Source organism: Macrotis lagotis, chromosome 2 (assembly GCF_037893015.1).
Source record: "Macrotis lagotis isolate mMagLag1 chromosome 2, bilby.v1.9.chrom.fasta, whole genome shotgun sequence".
NCBI lineage: Eukaryota > Metazoa > Chordata > Mammalia > Peramelemorphia > Peramelidae > Macrotis > Macrotis lagotis.
The window spans coordinates 203,202,987-203,220,154 of NC_133659.1; the positions used below are offsets into that span (position 1 = coordinate 203,202,987).

General features: G+C 34.7%; 1 protein-coding gene across 5 annotated transcripts in view; it reads left to right on the plus strand.

Moving 5' to 3' along the window:
• RNF157 (ring finger protein 157) overlaps positions 1-17,168 on the plus strand; it is a 159,261-nt gene that overhangs the window by 50,439 nt on the left and 91,654 nt on the right. For all 5 annotated transcript variants that reach the window (XM_074224507.1, XM_074224506.1, XM_074224508.1 and 2 more), the window contains exon 2: positions 16,195-16,313. In XM_074224507.1, the coding sequence (XP_074080608.1) occupies positions 16,195-16,313 (119 nt within the window). The remainder of the gene's footprint in view (positions 1-16,194; positions 16,314-17,168) is intronic.

The window sequence follows — 17,168 nt, forward strand, 5'->3', positions numbered from 1 at the left end:
TGCATCTCTCTCTCCTTTCTTTTCCCAGTTTTTCTTCCAACTCCCTCATCTGATTTTCAAAGTCTCTTTTGAGCTCTATCATAGCCAGAGCCCAGTTTCTGTTTTTCTTGGAGTCTTTAGATGCAGGAGCTTGTGCTTCCTCATCTTCATGAGTATTTTGATCCTTCTTGGGCTCATTTGCAAAATATTTCTCAGTGGTCTTCTTCTTGTTTCTTTGCTTGTTCATTTTCCCAGCCTAAGCCTGTTTTTTGGGGGTGCTTCCTGAGCTTTTGGGACACTCCCACAAGGGTCTCAGTGTGTGAGGTTCTGTCCTCCCTCCTGGTCTGTGAATGAACATAAGCGTCCCCCTCTGCCACAGGGTCGAGGTGGGGGGGACCTGTTGTTCTATGGGGGCGGGGCCTAGACTAGGATCAGGATCTGAATGTGGTCAGAGCCCCAGAGTCCTGTTCCAGGGGCAGAGGACCGAGCTCACAGTTTCTCTTCACTCCCCTCCTTCAGCTCAATGGGCTCATGCCCTGGGGACTCCTGCTTACCCGCTGGCCTGCTTCTGTTTCCTGGTCTGGGCAAAAGACCCAAGCTGCTCGCTGTGTGCCCCGAGGGCTGGGCTCAACGTGCTCGCTCTGGCAGAGGTCCCCCACTGTTCCCCCACTTTGTGCCCAGTGCTCCCCAGGGTGCAGCTCAGGAGACTCCTTCGCTGCTGTGAGCCACGGCTTCCAGTGCCCTGGGGCTGCCTCCAGGAGGCTGAAGTTCTTTGGCTCTGGCGGGCCACCCCTTTGGTGGGCCACCCCTCCGACCCCAGGGAGCAGAGCCTTTCTGCTCTTTTCTAGGTTACCTCGAGTAGGAGAACTGCCTCACTGGGTCCCTTTGTGGGTTCTGTCTCGAAAGTTTAGTTAGAGTCCTTAGTTTATGAGTTTTTATCAGAGAGCTACTAAGACTGGATCCCTTCTTGTCACCATCTTGGCTCCGCCCCCCTGAAAAAGCTTTTGACAAAATATAGCACCCATTCCTACTAAAAACACTAGAGAGTGTAGGAATAAATGGACTGTTCCTTATAATAATTAGCAGTATCTATCTGAAACCACCAACAAGCATTATATTTAACGGGGAGAGGCTAGCAGCATTCCCAGTAAGATCAGGGATGAAACAAAGGTGCCCATTATCACCACTACTATTCAATATTACATTAGAAATGTTAGCTTCAGCAATTAGAGAAGAAAAAGAAATGGAAGGAATTAGAATTGGGAAGGAAGAGACAAAACTCTCACTCTTTGCAGATGACATGATGGTCTATCTACCACTCTCTACTTCTCTACTTCTCTACTTCTCTACTACCTAGAGAATCTCAAGAAATCGTCCAAAAAACTACTGGGAACAATTAGCAATTTTAGCAAAGTTGCAGGATATAAAATAAACCCTCAACTTATTTCTATATATATAATTAGCAAGACACAGCAGGAAGAACTTGAAAGAGAAATCCCATTCAAAGTAACCTCAGATAATATAAAATACCTGGGAGTCTATTTGCCAAGGCAGACTCAAACTTTTTGAAAACAATTATAAAACACTTCTTACACAAATTAAATCAGATTTAAATAACAGGGCAAATATCAATTGCTCATGGATAGGTAGAGCTAATATAATAAAAATGATAGTTCTACCAAAACTAAACTGCCTGTTTAGTGCCCTACCAATAAAAATTCCAAAAAATTACTTTAACGAATTAGAAAAAGTTGTAAGTAAATTCATATGGAGAAATAAAAAGTCAAGAATTTCCAGGGATTCAATGAAAAAAATTGCAAAAGAAGGTGGCTTAGTCCTACCTGATCTAAAATTACAAAGCATCAATCATCAAAACAGTCTGGCATTGGCTAAGAAATAGAGTGGTGGACCAATAGACTAGGTGCAATAGCAGGAAACGATTATAGTTTCTGCTGTTTGATAAACCCAAAGAGTCCAGCTATTGGGATAAAAACTCTCTCTTTGATAAAAACTGCTGGGAAAATTGTAAGTTAGTATGGAAGAAACTTAGATTAGACCAGCACCTCACACCCTTTACCAAGATAAGATCCAAATGGATGCAGGATTTAGACATAAAAAACAATACTATAAGCAAATTAGAAGATCAAGGACTAGTTTACCTGTCAGATCTATAGAAAGGGAAGCAGTTTATGATTAAGGAAGAGATGGAGAACATCACTAAAAACAAATTGGATGATTTTGATTACATTAAATTAAAAAGCTTTTGCACAGACAAAACCAAGATCAAAAGAAAGTCAGTAAACTGGGAAACAATCTTTACAACTAATGCTTCTAACAAAGGACTCATTTCTAAAATATACAGAGAAGTGAGTCAATTTTTTTTTAAAGCCATTCCCCAATTGACAAATGGTCAAAGGATATGCAAAGGGAATTTACAGATGAGATCAAAGCAATTCATAGTCATATGAAAAATTGCTCTAAATCATTACTTTTAGAGAAATGCAAATTAAAGCTTCTTTGAGGTACCACTTCACGCTTCTCAGACTGGACAGTATGACCAGAAAGGATAACGATCATTTTTGGAAGGGTTGTGGGAAATCTAGGACACTATTACATTGTTGGTGGAGCTGTGAACTTACCCAACCTTTCCGGAGAACAATTTGGAACTTTGCCCAAAGGGCAACAAAAATGTGCATACCCTTTGATCCAGCAATACCAGTACTGGGTCTATACCCTGGAGAGATGATGAAAAAGGGTAAAAACATCACTTCTATAAAAATATTCCTAGCAGCCCTGTTTGTGGTGGCAAAGAATTGGAAATCGAGTAAATGTCCTTCAATTGGGGAATGGCTTAGCAAACTGTGGTATATGTATGTCATGGAACACTATTGTTCTATTAGAAATCAAGAGGGATGGGAATTCAGGGAAGCCTGGAGGGATTTGCATGAACTGATGCTGAGTGAGATGAGCAGAACCAGAAAAACACTGTACACCCTAACAGCAACATGGGGGTGATGATCAACCTTGATGAACTTGCTCATTCCATCAGTGCAACAATCAGGGACAATTTGGGGCTGTCTGCAATGGAGAATACTGTCTGTATCCAGAGAAAGAACTGTGGAGTTTGAACAAAGACCAAGGACTATTACCTTTAATTTAGGGGAACAAAATCTGATATGTTATTGTCTGATCTTGCTATTTCTTATACTTTATGTTTCTTCCTTAATGATATGATTTCTCACTCATCACATTCAATTTGGATCAGTGTATATCATGGAAATAATGTAAAGACTGACAAATTACCTTCTGTGGAGGGGGGAAGTAATATCAGGGGAAAAATTGTAAAACAGAATAAAAAAAATATTTAAAAAATTATTTAGTTCACACTAATGCATTGTTGGTGGAGTTGTGTTGTACTGATTGACCAATCATTTTGGAGAGTAATTTGGAACTATGTCCAAAAGACAATAAAACTGTGCATACCTTTTTATTCAGCAATGCCACTACTGGTCTATATCCCAAAGAGATAATAGAAAAATGGAAAAGGTCCACAATGTACAAAAATATTTGAAGCAGCTCTTTTTGTAGTGACAAAGAATTGGAAGATGAAGGAGGCTTATCATTTGGGGAATGGTTGAACAAGTATTAGGCCAAAATGATAAAAGATTGCTTCCATAAACACTTACAAAGCCCTGAATGAACTGATGCAATGTGAAGCAAGCAGAATTGGGAGAACATTGTACCACAGTAACAGCAATATTGTGTGATGATCAACTCTGAATGACTTAGTTATTCTTAGCAAAGCAAAGATCCAAGACAATGCAGAAGGCTATACAATGAAAAATACTATCAACCTCCAGAGATAGAACTGATGGAATCTGAATATAGATAGAAACAAGCTTTATTTAAAAAATTATTTTTTGTGTGTTTTGATGGGGATCTATATTTTCTTTAACAGTATGGCTGATATAGAAATATGTTTTGAAAATTGCATATGTAAAATCTATATCAAATTGTTTGCCTTTTTAATGAGGGAAGAGGGAAAGAAGGAAAAGAATTTGGAACTCATTTTTTAAAAAAAGAATGTTAATAATTGCTTTTACATGTAATTTAAATAATAAAATATTTTAAAATAAATAAAAAAATATGAGATGCCTTGATAGTGAGTTTGTTCCCCTCCTCCCCCCAATTGAAGTTTTTCAAGCAAAGACTCGATGATGATTTATTGGCTGTACTGGAGTGTTCTTCCAGCTCTGAAATTCTCTGATTCTTAGGTATATTTTATATCTGATTTCATGTGGAAAATAGAAATGACATTTAATTATTTATTTAGATTATTTATGAAGATAATATATAGCCTTTATCAAATTATTTATTGTCAGGGGAAGGGGGGGAGAATAGTGTGGGAGGGAGAAAAATGTGGAATTCAAAAACAGCAAAAAATGAATGTTGAAAACTATAATTGCATGTAGTTGGAAAAAAGTAAATAAATTCTAAACAAATAGATCATTTAAGCCATTAGACCCATTATATACATGTGTTTATGTTTATTTGTTTATGTACACACATTTATGCACATATATATGCATGCATGCATATATACACATTATTGAGGCAGCTATGAATCAGAAAAACCCAAGTTCCAAGCCAGCCTTAAAGATTACTATGTGATCCATAACAAGTCCCTTAACTTCTGTCAGCTTCATTTCTCTAATCTGTAAAGTGGGGATCACACAGTATCATCTACCTCCTCAGGCTGTTGTGAAGATCAAATGAGAAAATATTTAATAAGTGCTTAGCAAATCTTAAAGCATTATATACATGCTAGATATTAATATATACATATTTAAATTGCAAAATCTTTACATACATACTATGTATCATCATTCTCTCTCCATACATATGCATAGGCAAATATACCATAAAGGATACAAGCAAGAATGTTATGTTGATGCTTAACTTCTTTGCCTACCTCCAATACAGACATAATTCTGGTCTTCAACTTCATGTATTAGAACTATCCACAACTGTAATAATGGATTGGGGTGTACAGTTTGAGTAAAAATTTGTGTTGTTCTTTTATATAGATAACTTTGTATTGGAATTGCTCCCTTTTTCTGAATTCCTCTAATATTCTGGATATCATTTTTTGACCTTACATTGTTTTTTAATTGTTTCATATATCTTAATTGTTCTCTCCCCAGTCAGAATGCAGTATGAAAGTAGAGAGGAAAATATGTCATACACACAGCAAATGACAGAAGGCTCTTAGTAAAGTATATAATCCTTATTAGGTGTTTAATAAATAATAGTTGATTGAGTAAAAACTAAAAACATTGTACATTAAAGCATGATAGTTAATTCTACCCTTTCATTTGTTTTTAGTACAACAGGAAATCAAAATTGAAGGCTTAGTTTACTGCTGTTAGTTATTCTTTGGAAAAAGAATGTCACTCTATTTATCAAAGTAAAACATGTAAATGCTTTTATTTTTCATACAATTTAAGTATATGTGGTGAATCATTTTTAATGAGGTCTGTTGATATCTCATTACTGTCCTTTGAAATAGCTGCTTTCACTCAAGGCTTCTAGACAGAACTATCTTCCCTATAAATTATGCATATGGAAAATGGGATAAGTGAAGTGGTAGTCATTCATGATTAATAATTGTTTGAAGATGATGAATTGTATTTTTGTATAAGTTGTGATGTACAACTCAGATTTTGCTGAATTAACTTTTTGGTTTTTGGCAGTTAAATGAGATGAGATAAAGCATTTATTAATTTACAGTATGTGGGGCACTTCGCTAAGCCTGGAAATATATAAGCAAAAAGAAAGAGTCCTTGCCCTCAAGGAGCTTACATTCTTTTTGTTTGTTTGTTTGCTTTTTTGTTGGTTTTTTTTTTTGCAAGGCAAATGGGGTTAAGTGGCTTGCCCAAGGCCACACAGCTAGGTAATTATTAAGTGTCTGAGACCGGATTTGAATCCAGGTACTCCTGACTCCAAGGCCGTTGCTTTATCCACTACGACACCTAGCCGCCCCCATGATGGATATTTTAAAAGAAGGAAATTAACATTTTAAAGATAGTACTATATGGCATATGCTTTTTGCACATATTTTTCATTAAACTTAAATTTTTTCAATTGATAACCATGAATTTTCTTTCCTCACCTCCATCCACTGAGAAAAAAAGAAAAAATAAAACTTTTTTATTTTTAACAAATATATTTAGTCAAGCAAAATACATTTTCATATTGGCCATGTCCAAAAATGTATATCTCTTTCTTAAGTCATTCTTTTTTTCTTAAGTCATCCTTGTATAGTTTTCCTTGATTTAAAAATATTTCATTTGTGTTGCATTAATTAGTCACTTTTTAAAACTCTTTTATTGATTGTGGTTTTATATGACCTTCATCTATGAATATATTCTTTCTACTTCTCCAACCCAACATGTCAGAGACATCTCTTTTTTTTTACAAAGATTTAATAAAAAGGGTAGTAAGAGTTCAGCAACACCAATCATGTATAATAGTATATGCAATAGCTCTCATCCATAGTCTCACATATAAGCAGAGAGGAGGTTTTCTTATTGCATTTTCTTACTCCTTCTCAGGACCAAGTTTAGTTAGTATCATGTGTCCATTTTCATTTTTTTCTTACTTTTATTATATTGTGGTCTTGTGAATTTATATGTAAATCTTTCCAAGTGTTTCTTGTTTATTATGGTGCAGGAGTATCCCATTACATTCATGTATCAAATTTATTTTTCCTTAGTGATTGAGCACCTATTTCATTTTCAGTTCTTTGCTACCACAGTACAGAACATGTTGGTACAAATAAACCTTTATTTCTTTGGTTTGGGATTCATACTTAATAATGGAATGTCTGGATTAAAGAAATATAAACATTTTAATCATTTTTTCAGCATAATTATGAATTTCTATCCAGAAATGTTAGATCAATCCACAGCTCTACCAATAGTGTAATTTATTAATTCTTAACTCTTACAACAATGATTATTCCCATCTTTTGTCAACTTTGCTAATTTTCTGGGTATGAAATAAAACCTCGGAATTGTTTTGATTGTTTCTCTTATTATTAGTCTTCTGAAACTATCTTTCATATGCTTACTTGTCATTTGTGGTTTTTTGTTCTTATCCTCTAATCAGTTATCCACTGTCCTATGTATTTGTGTTAATTTTCTATATATTTTAGATATCAAATATTTATATTGCAAATATTTTTCTCAATCATTGCTTTAGTTACTGCTTGTAGTGAGTTTATTCATGAAAAAACTTTTCAGTTTCATATAATAAAATTATTCACTGTAATCCTTTGTTACAATACTATCCCTTGTTTGATTAAAAATTCTCCCTCTAGCAATTGGCCATCCAAGTTATCAGAACTTTTTTCTTCTATTTTTTTTAAAAGAATGTGATCTTTTATATTCAGCTCATTACAAATATTGAATTTAATGTGGTACATGGTATAAAATGTTTGTCTAATCTAACTTCCTACAAAATGATTTTCAGCATATGTTAAACCTGAGGAATTAAGTTACTTGGGGAAAAAATCCCTATTGAACAATAACAGCTCGGAAAACTAGAAAGCATTATTGTTAAGCTCTGAGTATGCTTATTCCAACTTCTACTCTTATGGATCAGTTTCTGCTTCCTCATTTTATGGTTAGCTATAATTTTTCTCTTGGAGTATTAGAGTTAACTCTGTGGTAAAGTTAGGGATGATTCTCTAATTATCATTGTTTTGAGCCTCTACTGGTATTCATTTTAGTCAGCTAGTCCAAGCTAAAGCTAAGTAGGTTTTAGAAAGGAATATTTACTAAGGTGGTACTGTAGTAAGAATAGTTAGTATACCCTGCATCCAAAATCTGTAATACACTTCCACTACCCAATTCAGGCCCTCATCTGGTCTGGACTATTCCAGTAGTTTCCTGATCAGTTTATTGCTACTCTCTCTCCCTGTTCTAAGCTATATTCCACAAAACTTCCAAAGTGATTTTCCCAAAGCACAAGTCTATCTTCCCCTTCCACTGTCTCTCTGAAATTCCCATTCAGTGATTAATACATTTTCGTTCATTTTAGACCTTCCTTCTTTTGGTGCTTCTTCCTTCTTTTGGTACTTATTGAAAATGTGGTTCCTTTTAGAAGAAATTTCATTTTAAGCTCTTCTTTCCAATACTGATTGTACCTTCTATCATTCCCACCCAAAGAAGAAAAATACTTATATCTGAATTTTAGCCAAAGTTTGTCAGAGACAATTTATTAACATATAAGCATTCCTACTTGAAGGGAATTTTCCCAAATGAGAAAAGTTCCCTTGGCTACTTGGAATTCTCTTTGGTCTAGCCTTTGTCCATTTATATTTTATAGCAACCATGAAACAAAAAACAAAACTCCACAACAAAAAATAAATAAATAAATAAAACATGAGTTTAAATTTAGGTTTTTGAATTTACTTAAACAGAATAGTACTGTCAATGGTGGTATATTCCTAGAAGAATATTATCTTACAGAAACAGATTATTCCCTCTTTAGCTTCTCTTGGCTTTTAAAGCTCTCTATTGTCTGGTGCTTTCTTATGCTTATAGTCTCCTTACACGTTTCTTACTCCTTCTTTCCCATTCTATGATTCAGCTTTACTGGCCTTTTGTTGTTTTTTCCACACAGGATGCTCCCATTCTCCATACAGGATGCTCTCATTTCCATCAGCCTTTGCAAAGGTTGTCCCTCCCCCGCCTTTTTTTGGCAAGGCAATGGCGTTAAGTGACTTGCCCAAGGTCACACAGCTAGGTAATTATTAAATGTGTGAGGCTGAATTTGAACTCAGGTCCTCCTGACTCCAGGGCCAGTGCTCTATCCACTGTGCCACCTAGCTGCCCAGCTGTCCCCTTTTTATGAAATGCTTTCTCCCTTTATCTCTGCCTCTTTAGACTCCCTGCCTTCCTTCAAGACTTACTTAGCTCAAGAATCACTTGCAAGAATCATTTTCTAGTTTCAAGAGCTGCTAATTCCTTTTTATCTAAGGTAAATCAATCTACTTTTTAATATATCTTGTATGTTCCTATTTATGTATGTATGTATATATACAATATAATATATATATATATATTTATATTTATATTTATATTGTCATTCCCCTATTAGAAATCACAGAATTTCCAGTTTTGAACAGCTCCAGGAGTTGGGAAGTTTATTTTAACTTCAAGCCTAAATTTGCTTGCCTTTTGCAACTTTTACTCTTTCTGCCCTCTAGAGATAAATAGAACCAGTCTAATCTTTTTTTTCCTACATGACAGTCTTTCAAATACTTGTATGCAGTTATAATATGAACTGAATCTAAACACAAGCAATTCCTCATGTCATGGACTCAAGACTCTTCACTACCCTTGTCATCTTCTGAGACACCTTATAGCTTATCAATGCCCTTTTAAAACTCGGGTCCTCAGAACTGAACATAGTACTCCAAATGACATCTAATGAGGCCAGAGTACAATGGGACTCTCTATTTCTGGAAACTGCTCCTCTTAATACAGCCCAAGATAGCATCAGCTTTTTTGGCTGACATATCACACTGCTGACTCTTATTAAATTTAGAGTCCACTAAAACCCTCCAATTTTTTCCAGAACAAATATTGTCTCATCATGTCCTCCCGACTCTGAAAAGTTGATTTTTTTTTTGTATTGAGTGAGACTTTACATTTATCCTTATGGGATTCTATTTTATTATATTCAGTTCAGTGTTCTGACGTATTCAAGATGCTATTGTATCTTGATTCTTGTTATCCACTAAATTATCTATACCTCCTAGTTTTTGTGTCATTGGTAGACATATTATACATTTGATCTTTGCCTTTATCCAAGTGTTTGATAAAAATCTGAAATAGCACAGGTTTAAGCATCTTGGGTACCTCATTGGAAACCTCTTGCCAGATTGATGCTGCCCCATCAATAACTACTCTTTGAGTCTGAACCAGTTCTGAATTTAGTATCTCTTCATCTTTTTAAGAATAGTATGAAATTCTTTATCAGAACCTTAGTAAATATATCCAAAGCATATCCTTCATCTATTAATTTAATTTTCTAAAAAATTCTTTTATTAATTTTGTTTAGAAAAAAGGAAAAGAGGTTAATCAGGTATGACTTACTCAATTTATGAAACCATATAATCACTATCTTTAATAAGTATTTGCCAACCATTTCTTTAATTATCCTTTCCAGGGTTTCCCCATAGTTGATGTTAAACTCACTGGCTTTTAGTTTGCATACTGTTCTTTTTCCCTTTTTTGAAATTCAAGACAACATTTCTCCTTCTCTATCCTTGTAGTTGGGCAGCTAGATGGCACAGAGGATAAGAGTTCCAGACTGAGAGTCCCAAAGACCTGAATTCAAATCTGGTCTCAGACACTAGCTGTGTGACCCTGGGCAACTCACTTAATCCTGTTTGCCTCAATTTCCTCATTTGTTTAAAAAAAATTGAGCTGGAAAAGAAAATGGCAAAACCACTCCAGTATCTCTGCCAGGAAAAACCCTAACTGGGAGTCATGAAGAGTCAGACAGTACTGAAATTACTGAACAACAACAAAAACCTTGTGATATTACTTTTATTTTACATGATCTTTGAGACATCACTGACAGTGGCTCAGCAACCACACCTGGACCAAGTAAAAATGAATTCATCTAGGCTAAGTAGATGATCTCTTGCTTTCTCCTTACTTATCTTGAGCATAAATTCTCTGTTGATCATTTTTCTGTTGTCATTCCTCATATAAAAATCCTTCTTTTAAAAAAAAACCCAGAAATTAAGAATTAGGTAGTTTTGTTGTCAGTTGTCATTGTCCTCTCTGTCTCCAGCCAAGGTTCTATCTATTCTTGGATCCTTCTTTTCCCCTCTAGCATATCTTAAAAACAAAACAAACAAAAAAAACTGGCATGCTTCTTATATTTCATTCTTCTCCCTAGGTTCAGCTCATCCATAGCTTTAACACTCTTGATACTATTTTTAATAGACTTTGCCATGCATATATACTAATCTTCTGTTACTTAGACTAGCCTCCATTTTCTGTTTGTATCTTTTTAAAAAATCTAAAGGGGGAGGTGGTAATGCCTTTTTTTTGGAAATGTGGTATTTTTTTCCCCTCTTGCTTGAAATTGTTCCTTTTTATGTCTTCAGAATTTTATTCTTGAACATAGCCCATCCTTCCTAGGCAAGCTTTCCTTGAAACATTTCAGTTCGTGGTATTCTACCTACCTTTACTCAGAACTCTTTGAAATCTCCTTTCCTTAAAATGAAGAGTGCATGTTAGACTTTGTCCAGATGTTATCTACTTCATTATCATAAATTCTATTTAAAATGGTCATTTTCCCTCAAGTTTCCCATCATTTCTGCCCCACCAACTTGATCCTTTCTCAGTGAAAATCAGATTCAGAATACAATTTATTCTTGTTGGTTCCTCTATCTTTTGAAGGATGAGCCAAATCAAGAAATTAATAGTTATTCAACTTTTAGCAGAGAGGGAGACCTTTAGCAGAAGGCTAGATAATTGAAGTTCTTCTTCACTACTATATTATACCTCCATGTATGACATATCATCTGTTTCCAAAAATCCTCGTTTCTGTCCAGGTGGCCTGTGGTATTCTTCAAGGACAAAAATCTTCATTCTTTGATTCTCACTAAATATTCAGCATAGTGATTCCAGGATTTCCTTATCCTGATAAATTTTTAATTTTTGTACTTGCATCCTTTTTACTTCCTTTCTTTTGAAGAAAGTATATTATTCTATAGTCCTATAATAGGTTTCATCCCACCAAGTCTCAGTGATATCTTTGAGGATAGCTATGCCCCCTTGTATTAAAACTTCTCATTCCTCTTATTTGTTGCCTAAATTTTGAGCATTTGTGTGTAGACATTTGAGTCTGTGGATTTTACTGCTGGTTACTATCTTAAATTTTGTCTCCTGTGAATTTCTGGGAATATCACCTGCTAATCTTCCTTCTTTGTGGGTACTCTCTATAGGTTTAAGATTACTCCACTCTCTCTTATGTCTGAAACTATTTTCAGCCCAGAACCCTCCTACCTCTGCAACCTTCTTTTTTTTTTTTTTGGAAGCATATTTATTTTTTTTCACATTACTGAATAGTCTTGTTGTAAAAATAAATATAATCCCCCCCCCCAAAAAAAATAGAGAAACCTCAAGAAAAATAAAATGAGAGGAAAAAATGTGCCTCAGGCTATATTCAGCTAGCTTTGTCTTTGGGATAAATTGCATTCTTTATCATAAGTCCAATAGAGAAATTGGTTCCATATTTTTCCTACAGTTGCTATTGCTTGCTGTATTTCTTTACATTTATTTCCCCCACCCCAGCCCCATCTATTCTATTCTTTCTCTTCTTTCACCCTGTCCCTCTTAAAAAGTATGTTGTATCTGACTCCCCTCTCTCATGATCTTCCCTCTCTTCTATCCCCTCCCCTCCCCTGTCCCCTTTCTCCCATCCCTTTCCTCTTCTTTTCTCCTGTTAGGGGTAAGATAGATTTCTATACCCTATTGAGTACCTTTTTGTATATATGCTCCTTCTAACTGGCCTAATAAATGAGAAGGTTCATATGAGTCATCATTATCATCTTCCCATGCAGGAATATAAACTGTTCAACATCATTAAATCCCTTATAATTTGCTCTTCCTGTCCACCCTTTCTATGCTTCATCTGAGTCCTATAAATGTAGGTTAAACTTTTTATTCAGCTCTGGTCATTTCAACAATAAAGTTTGAAAGTCTCCTATTTTATTGAATGTCCATTTTTTCCCCCCTGAAACAGGATGTTCAGTTTTGCTGGGTAGCTGGTTCTCAGTTGTAATCCAAGCTCTTTTGCTTTCTGGAATATCATATTCCAAATACTGTGTTATCCTGACTCTAGTGTCATGGTAATTGAATTGTTTCTTTTTGGCTGTTTGTGTTATTTTTCCTTGACTTGAGAGTTTTGGAATTTGACTATTATATTCCTGGGAGTTTTTTTTGGGGGGGAGATTACTTTCAGGAGGTGATTGCTGGATTATCTCAATTTTTGTTTTATCCTCTGCTTCTAGGCAATTTTGCTGGATTATTTCTTGAAAAATGAAGTCTAGGTTCTATTCATGGTCATGACTTTCAGGTAGCCCAATAATTTTTAAATTATCTCTTCTAGATCTGTTTTCTAGGTCAGTTCTTCCACTGAGATATTTAACATTTTCTTCTAGTTTTTCATTCTTTTGGGTTTGTTTTTATTGTTTCTTGATTTCTCACAAAGTCATCAACTTCACTTAGCTCTATTCTACATATGAAGGAATTATTTTCTTCAGAGAGGTTTTTTTTTTTTAGCTCCTTTTCTATACAACCAATTCTGCTTTTTAAGACATTCTTCTCCTCATTGACCTTTTGGACTGCCTTTTCCATTTGAACTATTTTCTTCAGTATTTTATGGTATCTCCTTCACCAACTGTTGACTTGATTTGCTTGATTTTTCCACATTGCTCTCATTTCTCTTCCTAATTTTTCTTCTACCCCTCTTAGTTGATTTTCAAAATCTTTTTTGACTCTTCTGTAGCCTGAGACCAATTCATATTTTTCTTGAAGGCTTTGAACACAGATGCTTTGACTTTGTCATCTTCTGAGTATATATTTTGATACCCACAATACCAAAGTTGTCTATGGTCAGATTTTTTTTTTCTTTGTTGTTTGCTCATTCCCCCCACCTATGCCTCTTTGTTAAGGTAGGGCTCTGCTTCCAGGGTGGAGGGTGCAGCCTTCTTATACACAATTTTCCCCCTTGTGCTTTATGGTCCATTTTCTTGCTCTTTCTTATGCATGATGTTCCATTTCCTGTCTCACTCATGCCTTGGTACCAATTGTTTCCATACTTGGAATACTCTTATTCCCATTTTCATCTCTTAGAATCCCTAGATTACTTCAAGATACAGTTCAAGTGCTCCCTTCTTTTTAAACTTTTCCTAATTCCTATGGCTTCTAGTACTTTCCTTCCCTTTAGCATTTGGTATTCATAATATATTTGTACATGTATATATGACACTTTTACTTATATGTGTGTATTCTGTGTCCTACGTTAGATTATAAACTCCTTGAGAAAAAAAAAACTGGTTTTATTCTTTAAGGGTTAGTACCTAGGGCAACTGTTCTCAAAAGTATGGTTCACAGATCTTTGGAGGAGAGGAATGAGGGAGGGAATAAGCATTTATATAGATCCTTCTATATGCTATGCATTACATATATTATCTTATTTAATCTTCACAATAATCCTGTAAGGTAGGTACTTTTTTCCCCCTCATTTTACAGTTGAAGCAAATAGAGGTTAAATGACTTGCTTAAGATCTCACAGCTAGTAAAATATGAGTCTGGATTTTAATTCAAGTCTTTCTGACTTAAGATCTAGGGCTCTATTTATTCTACCATCCAGCTGCCTTTAGTTCCCAAAACTCTTTCAGGGGTTCTGTGAGATTGAAACTATTTTCATAATAATTTGGAGATATTATTTACCTATTAAAATACTCTTCCCTTTTCTAACTATGTATCTATGTAAGGCTGAATTTTCTTCAACCAAAATGATACATAGCAACAGACTGAATGGAGAGGTAGATACAAGAATCTAGCTGTCTTTTATTAAGCCAGACATTAAAGAGAATTGCAGAAATATATAAAACAGTGCCCCTCTTCACTAATTTTTATTCTAAAAAATATTTTTCATAAAATTAAGTTATTTATATTAACATGTTATGAGTTTACTGTTGTTATTTTGAAATGAACAATTATTTTAATATTTTATCATTTTAAATTTCTAATATGGTAATTAATAAATATTCACATAAAGAAAAACTTTTTGGGGCTTTTAATAATTTTTAAGAGTGTTAAGGTATCAGACAAAAATTTTAAGAACTACTTCCCTAGAGTGAGGTCATATTTTGTCCTTTAGGATATATATTTTTTGTGGGCAAGGATTGTGCTTTTTGCCTTTTCTTTTGTTTCCTCAGACTTAGCATGGTAAGTGACACATAATGAACCTTAATAAATACTTGTTGATTAAAATGATTGATTGATGATATTTGTCCTACTGAATCAAAAATCCAGTGCCTTCCCTGTTACCTCCAGGATCAAATATAAACCACTCTATTGTTTAATACTCATTGTAACCCAGCCCCATCCTCTTTTTCAACTTTCTTATATATTATTCCTTTCATGAACTCTACAATTTAGCTATACCATTGTTTTTGTGGTTCCTCTCAAAGGACACTTTACCCCTGCCTTATCAGAATCTTAGCACCTGTTAAACTTTATGCTTGGAATATACCCTTTTATCTCTTCAGATCCCAGTTTTTCTTTGGGATTCATTTGATAACCATCTTTGGATGAAGCCTTTTCTGGTTCCATCAGATAGTGTCTTCTCCAAGACTGTCTTGTATCCGCTTTGTGTGTATCTTATATACATGTACATGTTGTCTTACCCATTAGAATCCAAGCTCCTTTCAGGGCAAAGATTGTTTCACTTTTGTCTTTGTGTCATCGGCACCTAATGCAATACTTGTCATACTAGCATGTTAATAAATACTTGTTGATTGATCATTTGTCATTCTGTAGGTATTCAATACACCTTTGTGAATTGAAAAATGCCTTTCATAACCCTGTGGTCACCTTGACACGCCCCAATCATTTAGAATCTTTTTGTTTTTGAAGTTTAGAAAAATATGTCTGACTGAATAATAGGGTAAGGGTAAAGGCATTTGAATGGGAACTCTGTATTTTCTGAGTTGTTTGTTCATAGAAACAGTATTAATTGGCATTTAATGCCCTGGAATTCTCAGTTTTTTCAATATCCTTTTGTGACTTTGAAGTATCCCTTTATCTTTTTAAAACCATCACAGTCAGGCAGTATTTCCTGGCTTATCTGAACAGCATTCCTGATAATTCTGAGCTCTGTTTTCATTCTAATGATTATTGCAGTGTCTGCTGAAAATATCCTGGTCTAGCTTGTAAAGTAGATGTAGGGTAGGTGAGGGCCTGTCATTTTCCAACTTTCCCCATTTTGTTTTGGTTTATTAAACTAGGAAAGAAAAAAGATTTCTCTGGTTCAAATTTGCTCCAGTTTTTTTTTAAATCAAGTTTTGTTTGCTTCAACTTGACATTTTTCTTTTAAACATTTTTCTCCATTTAGGAAGCTATTTTGCTAGCCACTTCATCATGGGAGGAGAAAAGTTTGACTCAACTCATCCTGAAGGATATCTATTTGGAGAGAACAGTGATTTGAACTTCCTGGGGAACAGGCCAGTAGCGGTATGTTACCTAGATTTAATTCACTTTTGTTGAGTGTTTTGGTAACCAGTATAGTCAATTTACATGACTGAAATTGCAAAGATTTGTCTCTCCTTTTTTAATAGTTTGACACAAAGCTGAAACATATGGACATATTAGCTGTGTATCTAAGCCTTTTTTGTCTGACTTTGGTTCACTGATGAGTGTATTAAAAGCAAATACCACAAATAAGAGCTTTTTGACCAGATCACATGAGAATCTTTAATAGTCCTATAATCTTTGCCCATTTTGAATTCATATTTTTCAGCTTCTATTCATTTATTCAACAAATAATTATTGAAAGCTTACTATATACTCCATAGAAATACTGGTGTGCTAGGTCTTGCTAAGGATATCGAAAGATGATGCATTTTACATAATCTTCTACCTTCAAAAAACATATTGTTCAGCCAGAGAAGCAAAAATATATGTGTAACACTTCAAATTAATAATAATAAATAATATTTATATTCAAAATATACCTTAATGCCTTATCTTAAACTCCAGAAAATGCTGCCACATATGATCTGCAGCAGACACAACCTAGTTAATTGTTGAGGAGTTCATCACCATAAGGCTGCCCATGAGGTGACTTTTTTCCATTTATTTCATTAAAAGGCCTACTTAAGAATGGAGGGGTTGTGGTGAAGGGACCATCTATATTGATTATCTTTGAAGTTTTGAGGTAGTAGATAGCAAATGATCAAACAATATAGGGGTGCAGAGGAGGGAGATATTAAGGAGCATTGCAGTGGTTAAGGAAAGGGTTATAAACAAAATAGGACTCAAAGAAAGCTCTGAAGGATAGCTTCCTAAAGAAGATGACATGGAAAATTG